Genomic DNA, 18,679 nt, shown 5'->3' on the forward strand with positions numbered 1-18,679 from the left:
CAACGCACATGGTGCGTGCTCGAAACGGTGTGCTGGAGGAGGGAAGCCGAACAAGCCACACATCAGGAGGGTGTCAAGGCGACACCGCCTGCAGGAATTCGATGCTTAAGTCTGTTGACGAGGCAAAATGCGCTGAAGACAGTAGTCTACACTGATCCGATCCTCTGATAATAACTCTACTTGCCACAGCAAACACACCCGCCGTCGACATATCGTGATTTCAGAGGAAATCTGAGCGGAGATGAATACCAGCGATGCGAAGGAGTACCTTGCGCGGCGTGAGATCCCCCAACTCTTTGAGGTGAGAGATGTATGCGCCCCCTTTTGTGAGAAATCTCTTGTGATTTTTCTTTCTTTTTTCCAAAATATATATCTACCAAAGCATGTTTCTCTTGGTAAAACGGGTGTCCATGTCGCGTCTCATTGACTACATCTTATGGCAGATGATATATGCGACTGCGCTCAGCTAGGTGAAGCAACTCTCAGCAGTTAAAAGCCCACCGTTTTAAATACCATGAATAATTCTGTTCCTTTATTAATGCATTCAAATTTGCGACTATGCTAATATCAGATTAACGCATTTCAATGTCCGTTCCTGTTTTACATAACTTGGTTTTTGAATGATGACAGGTTTTTGAACGATGACAGGCAGCTCTGTTTTTCTTGTCCCAATATGTCCAAACATGAAAATCTTGGAATGGTCCAAAACTCTGCGGGATATAGAAAACATCCCAACATCTCTCTAAATAGTTTCTCCCAAAAAAATAATAAAGAAAAAAAATATAAAGAAAACCTTGACTGAACTTCCATCCAGGTCACTGACAATGATCTATTGATCTACAGTAATTAAACTAAATCCTGAGTGTAATACATCAAATGTGATGAACAGTCACTGAATATGTCACTAAAAGAATGAAGGGTTCTTTTTATTTGGTAGTATTGTGTAACCAGTAATGAGACAGTTCAGCTTAAATCTGGAGTGCAGACTCGAGGAAAACAAACATTTTGTTTACTATCCAGTTTTGACATAGAATAAAATACAAAAAATCATCTGGAGAACTTAGAGATGTTTATTGTTGAGTGCTGGAAATCCAACAATGTGACACCAACTTACAAATAAAACCCGAGAAATTCTTTGGAGCCCTCTAAGCAACACCTTCCGACACACTCTGGAATCAAGTGATTAAAACTGTCTAGTTTTAATACCCAGCTGTATTTTGTGGAAAGCCTCCAGTTTTCAACATGCTCATTGGCTAATTGGGTAAAAGGAAGTAGTCTCCTAAATTTGAACACTTTAAGCAGAAGGACCTCGTTAAAAGCCCAGAGTGGGAGCTGAAGGGAACCAGGTTCTTTTCTGGGCCCTGCTGACTACACTATTCTTTAGAATGGTAAGACAAACAAAAGAAAACCATTTATTGGTGTGTTACCACTGCAGGAAGATTAGAGTAATTTTATGGGGCTGCGGCCATTGGTGCGTGTCACTGCAGGAAGCTCCACCAAATGGCCATTTAGAGGAACTTTTACTGGGCCTAAAAAAGTCTATGCTCCAGGATAGGTAATTAGATTGGCCCTGAAAGACTTTTGATCCGGGCTTGAGGTTTACTTGGCACCGATTGGCTAAACCTAGAGCACAACATTATGTGGAACCTAGCTGAAGAATAGCATGAGCCTAGCAGACATTAGCCTAGCAGACCCCTCTCGTTCATAGCATCCACTGCCATGTACATGAATGCACAAACAAGAAACGTGGCAACTGCCCATCTTGTTTTTTTTATTTTTATCAGCAACATAACACAACACGTGCTGTTTAACATTTATTAACACACTGATGTGTACACAGACACAGCTTGCAGTGACTGATTGGAACAAGAGATAAGTCACGTGGGCAAAACTCTGAACTGCATACCTCACGGAGCTGCAGGAAATAATATTCTCTTATAATATTACACCGCTTCAGGCAATTTAATCTTTAGGTCCTTTCTTATTGTTATTTTCTTTGTTATTATTTTTGCTTTTGGTGGCTTGCCTGTGTCATTTCAGGGCGAGAGCAATTACACAATTACTCGTGAAACTCCTGAATTCTCTCATATTCAATTTTCAGAGACGTACTCAACAGGGGTGCGCTATCTCCCCTTCACTCTTTGCAGCATTGACTGAGCCACTAGCAGCATATATTTTACAAAATATAGCCATTAATGGAATCCAAACATAAAACTCACAGGTATTCACAGTTAGTGGCACTCATTGAATTGTCATCCATTTCAGCCTTCTCAGATAACTGGACCAAGGACCAAGTCTGTGTCAAATAAATACAGATTCCAACTTTTCTCAAGAATCCCATTTCAATCAGAAAACAATAAATATTTTTACACAAATATCTCCTGTAGGTTGACAGAATTATTAAGGCTGAATTTCTACCTCACTTCTCCAAACCATGGAAGGTGGCCCCTTGCATTGAAGTAATTTAACAACTTGTTACACTAATGGGAAGAATTGCCCCAATAAAGCTGATGATCCTCCCTATGACTAACTACCTATTCTCATTGCTACCCTTAAAGCCCTCATCTGCTTAGTTGAAATCATTAGATTCATCCATTTCAAACACTGTATGAAAAAAGTAAATCAGAAATTATTTTAAAAATTGCAAAAGAGTAAAAATTTGGGTAGTCTAGAACTACCAAAATATACCATGTTTATCTATTTTAAGATCAACTCCAGTCACTTAAAGTCCTATTCATGGTTGGACAGAGAACAAACGCTTTCTGAAGGGATTAAACAATCCTTTTCAGCATTGGTATTGTTTTAGCATTTATTAGTGACACAATCAAAAATCTTGGCTGCTTTATTAAATATAACTACCACTCTAACAGCCTGGTCAGAATCCTTAAAATAGCCAGTGATATGGAACATAACACAACACAGGAATTGTACCCAATTTTGGAACCCAGAGGACAATCGAAATATCAACGTTTCTGGTATATATATATTTTTCATAGCTGAGGGATGTGGGTGATTAAGTTATGCTGCTCAAGGTCTTTATGGAAGGTCTAAGTAGGGCCCGAGTGGGTCTGGTCACCTCTTGGGTTGGGGGCAACTATGGCTGCTGCTTGGTTTGCCTCTATTTCTGGGTGCTGATGTGTCTGGGGGACTGGCCCAGTTTGACTGGGGTTGACTGGGGTGGGGCACCTGGGACCTCAATCAAGAGCATAAACCCATCAGTCTTGCAAATAGTGGTGCTCAGAGTTGGGTGGAGATGAAGTGGGAAGTCCCAGCGGAAGAACTGTTTTTAAAACAATGTGGGCCGTCGAAGGCAAATGTCATACAATCATGTGCTTGGTTTGTGGTTTCTGGCATGGCCATTCGCGTTCACATTCATCACAGTAGCTACATTTCTTCCTGGTGAAGTAACAGGTCATCTGACTGCCTTCACTCTCTAAAATGAGACCTTTTATTTTCCTCTGGTGGACCCAGTTCTGTTCTTCAAAATCTTACCTCATGAAGATAAAGTCTACTCTGCTGCACAACACAATACAGCTTGACAACTAATAAGTGATGGAAGGATTTAGTCCACTACCTCCCATTTTTGCTCCTTCAAATATTCACTGTTTTCTACAGAGCCTGCTGACAGGTTTGATGTACTATCAGCCTGATGACCCCATTGAATACTTGGAGGGCTGTCTGAAGAAAGCCAGAGAGCTTGGTGGACCTGACAAGGTGCGGTGGGATACCTTTGTAGGTCATGAGAAGAAGCCTCTTCCTCCACTTAATGGCGGCCAAACACGCAGGTCTCTCTTCAGAAATGGTGAGCGGCACAGCACTGACATGGTGCCCCTTTAAAGCTTCAAGTAACCATTTTAAGTGGGAGTCAGTAAAGATAAAAGACATCAGATTTGTCTCTAAAATGACTGAAATACTCGCCCAAGTCTTCTGCAGTCAGCAGGCACATGCTAGCCTCAGTGCAACCACAGCCAAGCACACATCTGAAAAACATGATGGAATTCGTGCTCTCATAAAGTCTAAATGTAGCACACTTTCAAAGCGGTGAGAAAACGACACAACTGGCAGTCACCCCCATCTTTCAAAATGTCTGCTCTCATTCCACTTTCTTTCTTTCTTTCTTTCTTTCTTTCTTTCTTTCTTTCTTTCTTTCTTTCTTTCTTTCTTTCTTTCTTTCTTTCTTTCTTTCTTTCTTTTTGTCCATCTGTAGCTCCATTCGCATCAACAGAACATCTAATTTTCCAGCTGCGTTTTGGTTCCCCTGCACATGAATTAAGATTTATGTAGATTTTAAAGAAGCAGATTTGACAGCAGACGAGTGAAGGATATCTGCTTTACTGTGTGGCTAACACTGTGTTAAAAAGGATATGTAAGGCATAAAGAAATGACATCAAATGTGAACTTATATATATATATCAGCTTTACTGAAAACAAATTTGACAAAATTAGTATGTAAAAATAGCAGTACACATGAAAGCAGTTCTTTGTACTTTAAACCCTTTTCTATCTATTTGTAGTGTTGCCCGACAGTCACAACCTTTCCTACAGACACTATGATCGTCTCCCTCCCATCAGCCAATTTTCCATCGAAAGTGACTCAGACCTGTCAGAGACGGCAGAGCTCATTGAGGAGTACGAGGTGTTTGGTACATCAAGACCTCGCCCCAAAGTCATCCTTGTCATCGGTAAGACAGCAATGCAACACAGAAATATCGAACCTGTTCGTCTGAGGTTCTGACGTCCCTTCCCCTCTTATATTTGCTCAATATTTGCAGTCTTTCATATGCCGTTTATTTGTATAGGTTTATAACCTTTTCTGTCTTGGTTTGTATCTCTGTAAGTCTGTCTTGTAAGTAACCTTGCTAATCTGATCTCCTTAATTGGTGTGCATTTAACATGTCTAGCTTCTAAAAACAGTTTTTTGACTAACAGTTTCAACTTAGAATACCCACTGTGAGGATGATAACTAGTCCTTTCTCTCCACATGAAGCCAGAGTGTCTTTGTGAGAACATTTCATACAGAATGAAAGCAGCATTACTTGTATTGGAGGAATAAGAAAGATTTCTGCAAAAAAGGAGATTTGCACATACCTATTACTGCCATCTACCCCTCCACATGTTGCCTTTTCCCATGTTCACTTATAAAACACAATCAGTAACTCACCACCTCGCAGACACACAGTTATCATTTGTAAACACAAGTGTCATCATGCACACAGATACACAAGTGTCACAGTCTGGGTTTCTCTCCTGAAAACACACATCCTACGCTAACACGCCCACAAGCACACATTTTCACACTCATAGAGACACATTTCAAACACAAAATCTTTTGAAAAACACCATCAGCTCTCCCTGTGTGCCTAGGTGGTCCTGGCAGTGGGAAAGGAACACAGTGCATGAAAATTGCTGAACGCTATGGATTTCACTATGTATCTGTGGGCGAGCTGTTGAGGAAGAAGATGATACACAATGCCACCAGCAACAGAAAGTGGAGTCTCATTGCCAAAATCATCACAAATGGAGAGCTGGCACCTCAGGTAGGAGTGTGTGTGTGTGTGTGTGTGTGTGTGTGTGTGTGTGTGTGTGTGTTTTGCTGATACCTCGGTAGTGCCTCTGTTATAATCATAGCCAGTACTCTCAGCCCAATTTTTTTTCCCTCCCTTTATACTTCGCAAATGCAGAACAACAAGCTTCACCCATAGTGTTTTCCACACTGCCGTACATTTTTTAAGTAAAATGTTTTTATTTAAAATACATTCTCCTTGTCATCAAGTGTTAATTTTATTTTTTGACTGTGTTTCCTAGTTATTCTCTCTATTCTGTTTAATCCTGTTTTTACTGGCACGGGCACTTTAATGTGAACAAGTTGTCACCACAAATAATCAACTTATATTCTTGTCACATTTGATTTCTGCTTGTCTTCCATTCCACTGAGATAATGGAAAAGGAATGTGTGCACCTGTCTTTCAAACATATTAGATACAAACACAATGATGGCTAAAGATCCTTTCAGGTTTAATAATTCACTGGATGTGCAAAATTTATATAGATTTTCTTTCTTCTCTCCTGGCCTACATAAAATCCACAGCCTCTGCAATGGCCTCATTTGAACAGTCTTCTTATGTCATCTGTAATACATGTTTTAGATCCCACTATTTGAAAAACAAACTGCATTTGGCAAAGTGTTATACCAGGGAGCTGCAAGCCTAGACAAGCTCTCACTGACATGCAGCACCCACCCTCTTGATTGATGTGTCATTGCTTGGTGTGATTTATCTTCAATAACTCCCCACTTCATTAATTATCATCCTCCTCCTTGCATGACTGTCAAAATATTGACCTTCTCCCTTCCGGGTTCTTTCAGCCCAGTCAGATAAACAGCAAAGCTGCAGACATATCTGACACATTAACATGACCAAAGGCTGAGTAATATGTCATTTACCTACTAGGACCAAGATTCAAATAGGTTTTTTGTAATTATTGCCACTATTGTTACATTTTACACATTTAAGATTAGAAACAGACTATGTGTTTATTTATTATGTATTTTAAATGTTTAAAAGTCAAAATCCTAACTGTATTTTTAGTTGAACACATTGAAAGGCAAAATCAATCAATCAAGATTTTATAGCCATATATCTTTAAATATAGAAAAAGCTGTAATTATATCATTATGATGATGGTGTGAGTGACTGTGCTGCTTCAGGCAATTAGTGGATTTCATCTTTTTTACATCTGGATATGAAAATTAAGAATATGTAATGATTAAGTGCGTGAAAAGCACTGATCCAATATCAGATATTTTTATGCTTTTAGACTGGCAGACATATCATGTGTAGAACGCCACCAGAGATCTGATGCTTAGACAGAATGATGGCAGCAGGAGAGACTGCAGGTGCATTCGTAAATGAAACAGTTTGGTGATGTAGCTTCTGCAAAACACTAATAATGAATTTGGAGTTATTATAGTCTTAGTTTTGTTAAAGTTTAATTAATATAACTGGCAGATTTACAGCTGTCAGACTCCTGTTGGACCACTGCCCTTCTTCTTTCGGTGGAGTAAATGAAACATCTGTGTTACTCATCAGTGGATATGGCATAGTGTTATTTTTAGACTAGAGCATAGCTCCTCTACCTCTGCCATATCAGATGATGCATACTGCCTGGAGAACACATTCGAACATGCTGACCTCTTCCAGCCAAGAGGAAGTAATTGATGCTGAACCATGATGGCACAGTCTGGCCTCAAGTGCATTTGAAGGACCTCTGAGGCCTATATTAACCCACGCTGGGCATTACTGTCTTCTTTTGCCTTGCTGCATTTAGGCTTGTAACAAGTTCTAAACTTAACAATGCATAGCTGAATTGCTGCCAGGATTACAATATAAATTGTAAAAAAGATAATGTAAAAAAAAAAACTGTAATTGCCCCAATTAATATTTCCTTTTTCTTCAGTCAATTTCACACAAATGAGACCCTAAGTGACTATTTGCTATTCAGACTGTCGTCAATGACTTTCAGGAAACGACAATAACTGAGATCAAGCAGAAGATCATGAAGATTCCAGACACTAATGGAATTGTTATTGATGGATTCCCTCGCGATATTGGCCAGGCATTGTCGTTTGAAGACCAGGTATGTTTTCAGAAAGTGTTGGTCCTATTTACACATACTGTCACATGTTTTTACCCCCATAAACCCAAACTGCTCATTCTGTTGAGCATGGTATTATGCGCTTTGTTAATTAATTACGTATCAGTGCATGATTGGAGGCAGCAGAGTTCACTCAAACCCAAGCTGGAATATCCATTTTTGCAGTATGCTTTAGTAAAGTCCTTTGTTTTGGACTTCAGAATTTTAATTAGCATGGACATTAGCATGGAGTTATTGAAAGCTGGGTGGGAAAGATATTTGCAAATTATAGGCGAACAAATATAAGACTGCTAATAATGAGAAAAATCCATGATCATTTGTCAACCACAGTGGAGGTATAATATTTCAAGTCAACACAGTTTAAATTCTAGCTATGAAACACACCTGTTATTCATAAACCATTGCAAACTTTGCAAAAAAACATTTTTTTTAACTGAACATCTCTATTTTCAAAAAAAGTAAATAAAACATGACAGTAGAATCTGGAAACTGTGGCAATTATTAACTGCTGATGATCTCTGGATCACTTTTAGGGATCTGTGAAAGTGTTTTTTGAGCATTTCTACCAAAGGGTTCAGCTCTCAGCTATGTTGTATTATCACTCTATCATTTAGCATTTATCCTTTAGTAGGGTCCTAGATGCCTTCAGGCAGCAGTGGCACAAATTACCAGTTCATTGCAAAGCAAACATAAACTGCACAAAGAGACAGACGGCCAAACACATTTGTATTCACACCTAAGCTCAATTTACTGTCACTAATTCACTTTGCCCGAAATTCATGTTTCTCTGGGTGGAAGACCCAGTACCTGGAGAGATCCCACACAGACACATGGAGAGTAATGACAAGTTACACCTAGAAAAGCCCCTGGCTTACATGTAGAGTCAGTTTCTATGAGACTTTGACTAGATATTCGAAATTTTTATCCAGCAGCAGCACAAATGGTATTGACTCCCTCCAAACTCGTCAGAACTGAAAGAGCCTCTTGATTAAGAGGTGAAACATCTTCAAGTCTCCTTTAACAGTCAAGTTGACTCTCTGCTAGATTTTAGTGGTGTATCAAGCACATTATTGGGAAGTTGAACAGAATTTGACTGACTACAGCAACAGATTATTTGAAATATAATCTCATCAATTTTTTATATGCATTTCTAATTTAAATGTAATATTATTTATTATAATTGATGTCATCATTTGTGTTTCTATATGCAAGGGAAACAGTTTGTTCACCAAAAGAAAATAATCAAATTTATTTAAAGCACAAAATCACAAACTTTGACTCAGAGGGCTTTACAGTCTTTTACAGCTGTGCTCTTTTATGCTGTGCTTTACAGTCAGCACAGCTGTGACACCCTCTGTCCTTAGACCCTTGAACTAGGTCAGGAAATTTTCTGTTAAACAGATGAAACCTGAAGAAGAGCCACTCCCAGTCCAAGCTCACTGGCCAGACAGGCGTGCCATGTGTACAATTTATCAGTACCGGTATGTACTTTATATACAACACGCTCAAAAGGAAAGTCTTACATTTAGTATTGAGATTATGGTTGATTTTAAATATATTTTGCTTGTCTTTAGCTGCTTTTACAAATATTTTGTCACAGGGTGACTGAGGAATGATTCTTTGTTCATTTAACTTTGCTTTTAATTCTTGAATTTCAGCCCTGAGATCAGTTCTCAAAATTTCAAAAATGCAATCAACAAATGCACAGAGTAACCATCACGTAACACTGTAGCTGGTGGAAAGTGGGTGCAGTGATATGACACAGATAGTTGGAACTGTGATATGATTATTATTTATTAGATTGTTGTTGGTTTGTTTTAATGTATTTGTTTTAATGATGTTTTTAATGGAAGAACGGGAACTAACACAGTCAGAACAGTCACAAGCCAACTAAAAAAATGAAAACACAAAAGAAACCCGAACTTCAACAACAAAAAGTAGATTTTTGTCTATCTTCCCCAGGATGACCTGAATTAGAGTTTCAAAGGGTTTTTTCCACACTATTCACAAACCTTTGAACACATTTTTAGATCCGCAGCTGAAATTATGTAAGCTGTAAAAATAAAAAGGTTATCTCCCTACATTGAAATGTCATATTTGTAGAGATCATCAGATGATTAAATCCTACTGTCTGTGTAAGTAGATTTCAAACTGACTTTAAACGCCACCTTCTGAAAAGTTGCGTTTCTGTCTGGTCCCAGTGTGAGATCTGAGTATGATTGACAGATCCTCTGAGGGTTAGCAGAATCCATATTTCATTAGTTCCCTCTTCACTTCACGTGGCTGCTTTGCCCTTTACATCAGAGCAGCCATTTATCAGCCAGTCCTGTGGGCCATTGTAGCCCCTTAGCCCACAGAGACTGTCAATCCCTTCATTCTCCCCAGCAGCATGTTAAGTCATTTATTGACCCTCCAGGTGTGTGGGAGTCTTCATTTTGTTTAAATTGGTACACAAAAGGAACATATTTGGCAGTGAAAGTGATGATGTGGTTTTTGGTCAGTTTGTTCATTATTGCCTTCATCTTGCAATATCCTCTATCAAAAACCATTCTGACAGCATCAAACTCTATTAAACTGCCTTTTGTTGTATACTCACTTTACACAAACTGCAACTTAAATAGACACTGGGTTTTAAGAAGATGTAATCGCTGCTTTCTGGAAGTGCTCATTTTTTTAGTGTGGTCTTCCTCTTCTTCCCATGTGACTGAAAGTAGTAGATGTTATTGCAATAGAGATATTTTTCTGGCAACACACATTCTCTCACTCATTTCAGAATACTTTCATTCTCTTAATACTTGTCAATACATTTCCACCTTTAACCTTAAGTACTCTAACCCACTGTACATCCTTCTATTCATCTGCCTTTTCAATCAGCAGAAATCCCTCTATCCTACTTTACGGTCCAATCTAGCATTCATGTCATTTGCCCTTTGTTTGGGATTTGAGACCTCTACCTTCACCTTATGCTGCATATTCCTGTGCTTCTTACAACTCTTTTCAGTCTTCTCATTGTCCTACTTCTTCTTAGCTAATCTGTTTCCCTGTTTACTCTCGATCAGCTATAGCTCATACTCTTTTCACCTCCAGGACATTCCTAACCCCTCCTTCAAGATGACTCCCACTCCAGTTTGTTTTTCAGATCTCCTGCTTTGAGGCTTTGCTATCATTCCACCTGGTCTCCGGAACACACAAAATATCCACTTTCCACCTTCACATCCTGTAACCAACTGTAACGTCTACCAACACCTTTCCTGGCATAGTTTCAACTTTAAAGTCTCTACTCTTAGTCATTAAAGACTTAATCTCAGGCCAGGTCACAGGAAAGCAAGGATTAACAACTTCTGGACAAAGCACTTTGGTCCACAGGTACCAATGATTAAATGTGGTTCTTCTCTATTTAACAGTCTCACATTATGGAAAATGGAACTTTTCCCACAATTTTCCTATCAGTGAATATGAGTAAATTATCCCTCATCCCAGACGGCCCACAGCTGATCCAATGTCTACCCTCCCATAAACTAGCAGCATAAACTAGGTGTTTCTACATCCGATACTGATCTGATCCAAGGTCAATGACCACTAACACTATGCATAGACATTTTATTATTATTATTATTGTTGTTGTTGTTGTTGTTGTTGTTGTTGTTGTTGTTGTTGTTGTTGTTGTTATACTGTGTGTTAATTATATTATAATAATTATTATTTTATGGTCTGAGCCCAGAGGATCCGGCGTGGATCCACCTTCCAGTATGCTTACCACCCACAGTAAGGTCCATTAGGGCCGGGTGCAATGTGGTTTGGATAGCAGTCGTGGCTGTAGGAGAGGCGCTTGACCCTCCACTACTCTGGACTTCCCCAGGGTAGCAGCAGGCTACTGTGATCTTACTTATACCTTTCTATAAGATTATAGCTCATAGGAATCTGACCTGATGAGATCAGGAATCAGATCTGGCAGACCCAAACAGTGTGAGGGTATCCAAAGCTGATCTCAGTGAGCCACTGGACCTGGTTAAAGTTATTTCTTCTACAAAATGGCTGTAAAATGGCTGGGGCCAGAAAATATCTCCCTTGTGGACCATGCTATTTGAGGGTGTGAATGTTTTTCCACATGGTCAACCGCTTGTAACAAAATGTGCCTTATATGCCCTATTCTATGCTACACAAGTCTTCCATATCAAGGAGAAGACCTTCAATCTTTACTCTAATGACAACGCTGCATTTTTCTTTTTAACTGGCCCTGTGTCCTTAACCACTGCTGACACCACATGTACTATTAATAGATTCAGTCACTCAATCAATGATTGGCTATCGTTGAGGATGGTGCTTGGGCGCCACTAAATTTGACGACTGAAGGCGTCTCCCTGATGCTACCACCTCAGGTGTAGTTCCACACTGAACTGTTTATTCAATTTAATGTAAGAGAACATCGTTTATTGGTGTGGGGACCAACAGTGTTATTACAATACATCACACTTATTGACTGATTTTTGGGTTATAATTGTGTTGAATATTCATTTGAAATACACATAAGATTCTGGCCTAACTGTTTTTATTCTTCAGATGGATGATTTGACTTAAAGGGAGGTGAATATGAAAAATCTGTTCTTCAAATGGAGCAGTGGGTGATCTAGTTGAGATGCAGTGACTCATTGGGAAGTTAGTGTGAGCTGTATTTGTTCAAGCAGGACACAACTCATTTCTTTGTGACCCATCAGCTAATCAGTGCATATGACTTTTCAACACCTTGACAGGGATTTAAAAACCTTGTTAAAACCTTTATTTACACCAAACTGTTACTGTTTTCTGGTGTTTCAGAGTCCATTTTCTCTAAAATCACATTACAGAACAATGTTCAGGTGAAAGGTGCAAATGAGCAAAATAACACCCTCATTAATACAAACTACAGTTACATTTAATTTTGTACAAAGAGACAGATGATGACAAGCTCTTTTTTTTAGATGAGATTTATTACTGGGGCAAAGTTCACAGTCACAGCAGGCCTTTCTGTGTTGACTTAGCACATTCTCTCTTGCTCTTTCTTGTACTCAAATATCATTCAATTAAAATAATATCAAAATATAAACCTCAATATTTTAAACCAAGGAGCACTAGAACTCTTTATGTTTGGGATCAAGGATGTTAATAAGTTGTCTAAAGCCTTCACTGGTCAAATCACTATCATTTCCTAGCTATGAAATCAGCCAAGGAAGCATTTATAATGTCTAGCCAAGGTTTACTTGCTTTGCCATATGTTATGTGTTTGATAATAATATGTTATGTGTTTGACACGGTGAAAGTTTGTTCAATATGTTGTACAGATTCAGTTGTCTTTATATTTGGCTGTAGTCATGCTTGGTGAGTCGCAAATTTTGACATTCTCCTCAGATTCTTTTGGAACATTCTTTCCAAAGTGGTGGAACAGATATGTTGTTCAACTGCTCTTAATGGCAACTGTTTTTTTTTTTTGATCTTGCATAAAATTTTATTTTGACCATCAGTTTTTTGAAACCTGAACCACTTCCAGGCTGGTGACATAGGCCAAAGTCTCACTACTGAATCACAATCAAGACTTTTGCAATCCGCCGTGTGAGAATATATTGTGTAATGGTTTCCGTTGCGTCACCACAGGACTGCTTATTGGCTTCTTTTAAATCATGCATTCATTTAATGAGGAGTTTCTTGCACCCCTCTATAAATGTGTATGCGCCTTTCTTTTTTCTGTTATTGACAGTATAAATACTCAATAATGTAAAATTGCACATAATCAAAGCAACATTTATGATAATATTGTAAGCAATATATGTCGTTCACCTCCAACAAAAACATCCCCATGCATGGTAGTTTTCTCATTTTGACCTCCCCTTTCCTATTTTATGCAGTGAGACTGGAGTCAAATTATCATTAAAACTGATCAGAATGCCTGATCATTCACTTGTCTTTTCTCGCCTGGTAGATATGCACTCCTGACTTGGTCGTGTTCCTGGCCTGCACAAACCACCACTTGAAGGAGAGGCTGCACAAACGAGCCGAGCAACAAGGACGACCAGATGATAACCCAAAGGCCATTGATCGCCGCCTGACCAACTTCAAACAGAATACCATTCCTCTTGTGAAGTATTTCCAGGAGCGGGAGCTCATAGTAACGGTGAGAGCTGGGGACTGGTATGTGATATGGTATATCTACAGTGCAGTTCATAAAGATTCATCTCCCTTACAAAAGTCAGTAATTATCAAGCTATTCCATTACAGTATTTTAAAAAAAAATCTCCCAAGATTTTAAATGGGCCAGTTCCATGTTATTTGTCTGCTGATGTTATTTGAGTTGAATGTGTTTTATGCTTTTAGGTATTCTATATTTGGATATTTAGGACATTGTCCTCCAGGCAAAGTCATTAATGGTTGTTTTCTAATTTGAAAAGTGTAAAACATAGACTGTTGGAAAAGAGGCAGGATTGTTATTGGAAATCAGTGTGATCTTTTCTGCATTGTGGACTTGGTGGAATACTGGGGGCCCTGTAGGATGTGCAAAACAGGTCGTAAAGAGCTGATTACTTTTGAAGCCCAAGTGTATTATTGATCTGAGATTGATTTAACACTGCATTGTGTTTTCAACCCAGCAAAGTGAATTTCGAGTAACTCCACTTTATTTCTCTAAGGAAGACATGGTTTATGAGCTTCATCAATTTAGACATGCGCTTTGAGTTTCTCTTTATGTTAGTGAGATACCCATCATGTCTAATATTGGCATGTCTAATAAACCACAGGATCTGGTGGTGTATGTATAGCACACATTCATAATACATGCATAATGGATTGTTTGAGACTATATGAGAAAGCTAAAAGTGCCTTGAGTAAATGCCTGCAGGCATGGGGGAACACATGAGCACTTCAGTACATTGTTATATTCCTGCTTCAGTAGCTCACCTTATCTTCCTCTTCCTAGTTATCCAACTGTAAGTCACACTGTTGTCCAAGCTTGTGTTATTTCTCCCTGATGGAAAAAGTACAGGTCCTTTTTTCCTCATTGATGGGAGCTGAGCATACGCAGCACAGAGTAGTCAGGACCCCAATCATTTAGGCAAGGGTGAGGAAGAGGTGGTAGAAGATAGAAGCAGGGGGCTCGTAACCTTGGACATGTGAAATGCCTTACTGCTGTGAGACTGATGACCTTTATAGTGAATGGCCTAATGAATTTGGAGGCCAGCTTCTTAGACTCTACCCAGAGATGGAGGTTCAGGGTGAAGTGGACAAACATCCCCTGTTTGCATCCCCTTACCACACCTATGCATACACACAAACACACACACATACACACACAAACAAACATTGCCTGTTGTTCCTGCTCAACCCGGCACACAAGAAAAGTCCTATTGTTCTGCACAAACTATTTATTGGACAATATGTACATAACCCAAAATATAAACAAAGTAAAAATATAGTTATCCTGCACAAGCTTTCTGCCATCCCCATCTGTGTGTCAATTAAAGTGCAAAGTAGCATGAAGGGCCATACATTGTTCTGTCAGCTCATCATCTGAGATTCGGGAGAGTTCTCCAAACTTCTTTCTCACATTTTACATTGTGGAAAATCTTTCCTTAATGAATGACTTTGCAGCATTAACAATGGCAATGAAAAATTTCACCTGCTACTTCAATCAATCAATCAATCAATCAATCAATCAATCAATCAATCAATCAATCAATCAATCAATCAATCAATCAATCAATCAATCAATCAATCAATCGATCGATCAATCAATCCATCTTTATTTATATAGCATCTGTTACACTCAAAATTGTTTCTAGACACTTTACAGAATCCCAGGGCCTGACCCCCATCCAGCAACAGTGGCAGGAAAAACTCCCCTTTAACAGGACGAAACCTTGAGCAGGACCAGGCTCATGTAGGGGGACCCTCCTGCTGATGACCAGCTTCAGAGCAGCACTCAAAGGCTCCTCATGTGACTTATAGGAGAGGAAGGACACTTTCTGGACCTTAGCCTCTTCTGTTGCAGACCAGCCTCAACGATGTATGCATGTAGTGTAGTGTGGAGGGAGGCTAAACTGTCCATCACCAGATGCAGTTAGAAGAGCTTCTATGACAAATTCAAAAGTCAGTTCCTCGTCACCACTTTTTTCATTTTCAGATTCAGACTCCAAATAACAGCGCTGTCATACTCTGAATGCTTTGGCATGCAGTCCATTTGATAAATGGATTTCTTCAATCTCTGCTCCTTTCATCAAAGGTGTGCCTTCCTCTAATTCTCTCCCATGCCAGGGATGCATTGTTGCACTGTAAAGTGGAATTAGTTCAACTGTTCCTCCCGTAAAACTTATATTAGTCACCGTCCACGTGTCAACAGAGGCGGGAACAAAGTGTCCACCTCTGAGTTCAGTCTTCAAATTAACCTCCATTATATCATATTTTTGCTCAAGCTATCCTGCAGATGACTTCCTCTGCAGCAGCTTGACACGGTTAGGGTTTTTGGTCGGTATTTTTTCTACGACGTCTGAATAATTCAGTCTACAGGGGAAATGAGCAAAATGTCTTCAACGATATAGCAAGTGACATGTTTCTTCAGTTCAGCAGCACTAAGTTCTGTTGCTCTCAGTCTATTTTTACCTGTTCGGCAGGAGAGGGGCTCTCGAAGGCTCTTGAAGGAGTTGGATGTAGTGGTCACAATGATCATATCAGCGGAAGGTTCCGGGGTTTCTCCATGAGTTTTAAATTTCTAAATTTCTATGTGCTTTTTACGAAGATTGTTCATAAAAAATGTTTTTTTAAATTATCTGATTACTATCATTCAAAAACATGTTATCATTGTTTACTTTGTTGTTTGATAATAGATCAAACACTTCACAGATTGAGGTTCCTGCTGCCATTTTATTAAATGCGCTGTGCAGGACACTTGTGACTCAAGGGACGCGATTCACAAGTGTGGATTTGTTTATTTTCTGTTCTACAGTTGGATGCTGATCGGGATGAGGAGGAGGTCTTCTGTGACATCAGCATGACTTTGGACAATAAGCTGTTTCCTTCAAAGAAGCCTGCAGCTGGTGAGATGAGAAATTACTCAGATTAAGTGATTTAAGTGGAAAAATAAATACTGCTACTCCCCTTATTCATCTGTTGCAGGTAAATTAGGCAGTGGGCGTTCAGTACCAACACATAATTAAGCAAAATATTCAAATACATGGTGATGATTTATTAAATATTTTTTTTATTGAACTTTATATACAAATACCGTATTTTCACGACCATAAGGTGCACCATATTAAAAGGCACAGTCTCAGTTACGGGTGCTATTTCTGTATTTAACACATACATAAAGCGCACTGATTAGAGGGCGTAGGCATTGTAAAACATACCGGTACGCTAGCTTAAAACAGGCATGTTAGTGTGTATTTAGCAATGTACTTACATACGTCATCTTCTGTATCCGAAATGAATTAAATGAATCCAAAATGGCTTTTGCAAATGCCGACAAGCCGAAAAGCATTTACAGATTTTGGAACTCGGTGCACACATAAGGCGCCCCATCCATTTTGGAGAAAATTTAAGACTTTTAAGTGTGCCTTATGGTCGCGAAAATACGGTAATGTCTGTTCACTTGGATATTGGCCCAAAGGAGCTCTTCAGGGGGACAGTCCTCAGTAAGAAACTAATGTAGATGGGAACTATGTGCACCTTAAAAACGCGGTGTTGTTTAATCCTTTTATGCAAAGACAGAAGTTGTTTCGCCTCTTCAGTGTAGAGATTAAACTCATTCCATTCATTTGACAACTTCAGTCCCTGATGTGTTTGGTTGCAAAGCACTTAACTTTGCTAAAAACCTCATACATGAGCCTTTTGTCCTAACATACAAGCAAGTTATGAGATGAGAACACCTAATTTTGGTCCTTTAACCAGCAGTCTGGCCATTCTAGCCATGTGGGATTATTGTTGACATCACTGACTATAGGTGTATTTGAAGCCACCTGTGATAACCGAAGCACACCTATGTTAGCAGAAGCACACTCCACTCAAGAGACCTCCTCACGAGTGAGCGTCTCGTGAGGGACAGGTGTGCAGTGCATACTACTACACACTGGATAACATGGTGTAGCCATCTGAGTATGCCTATCTAGAATCGCAAAGAAAGAAAGGACAGAAGGATGGTAGGCTGTAAAAAGCCCCAGTTAGATTAGATTAGATTCAACTGTATTGTTATCGCACATGTACAGGTATATAGTGATAAAATGCAGTTTAGCATCTAACCAGAAGTGCAAAAAGAGCAGCAAGTGCAGAAATCAAATTAATTTATATAGCGTCTGTTTCAGTCAAAATTGTTTCTAGGTGCTTTACAGAATCCCAGGGCCTGACCCCCAACAAGCAACAGTGGCAAGGAAAAACTCCCCTTTCACAGAAAGAAACCTTGAGCAGGACCGGGTTCATGTAGAGGGACCATCCTGCTGGGTAGAGAGAGAGGAGAAGGGGGAGGACAGGTAGTGGAGAGAATAGGTAGAACATCGGGATACATTATATTGATATAAATAAGCTGCCGGTAGACTCGGGTTGGGTGGGTCAGCGAGGTCGGAAGTCAGTAGGTCAGCATACATCTATGAAGGTGGCAATACCTGTAGATGAATACAGAAGGGGGGGGCAGAAAATTTACACAAGATTGACCACTCCCTTGCTCTGTGCTTGGTGAACTTGCTTGGTGAACTTTTAGAGATAATAAATACATTATGTACAGTTATTTACTGGTTGTCGTATGAACATATTTTACAGATCGGTATATACATTAAATGCCTTAGACTATAAGTGCAGACACTATTTACATAAAGCTAGAAGAAATGTGCAAATGATACATTAGGAATACACAGATGATAAGTTAAGCTAAAGTGCATAAATGTGCATGAATAAGTTTAAACTGTAGCTATGTAGGATACTAAGCTAGTGTGTTATTGTGTAATTGTAGTGTAGTGAGATGTGAACTGGTGTATGGGGGGGGTCAGCTGGAGTTCTGCAAGGACACAGCTCTGGG

At 39.3% G+C, this 18,679-nt stretch overlaps 1 protein-coding gene across 2 annotated transcripts in view; it reads left to right on the plus strand.

The window, feature by feature from the left end:
* ak5 (adenylate kinase 5) overlaps positions 1-18,679 on the plus strand; it is a 37,852-nt gene continuing 19,173 nt past the window's right edge. The window contains exons 1-7 of one of the 2 annotated variants that reach the window (XM_029831649.1): positions 1-301; positions 3,616-3,802; positions 4,515-4,682; positions 5,365-5,537; positions 7,522-7,635; positions 13,607-13,798; positions 16,619-16,709. In XM_029831649.1, coding sequence (XP_029687509.1) covers positions 242-301; positions 3,616-3,802; positions 4,515-4,682; positions 5,365-5,537; positions 7,522-7,635; positions 13,607-13,798; positions 16,619-16,709 — 985 coding nt within the window. In that variant the 5' untranslated portion in view covers positions 1-241. The remainder of the gene's footprint in view (positions 302-3,615; positions 3,803-4,514; positions 4,683-5,364; positions 5,538-7,521; positions 7,636-13,606; positions 13,799-16,618; positions 16,710-18,679) is intronic. The other variant, XM_029831648.1, reaches the window with a different exon arrangement.

Source organism: Takifugu rubripes, chromosome 22 (assembly GCF_901000725.2).
Source record: "Takifugu rubripes chromosome 22, fTakRub1.2, whole genome shotgun sequence".
Taxonomy (NCBI): Eukaryota; Metazoa; Chordata; class Actinopteri; order Tetraodontiformes; family Tetraodontidae; genus Takifugu; species Takifugu rubripes.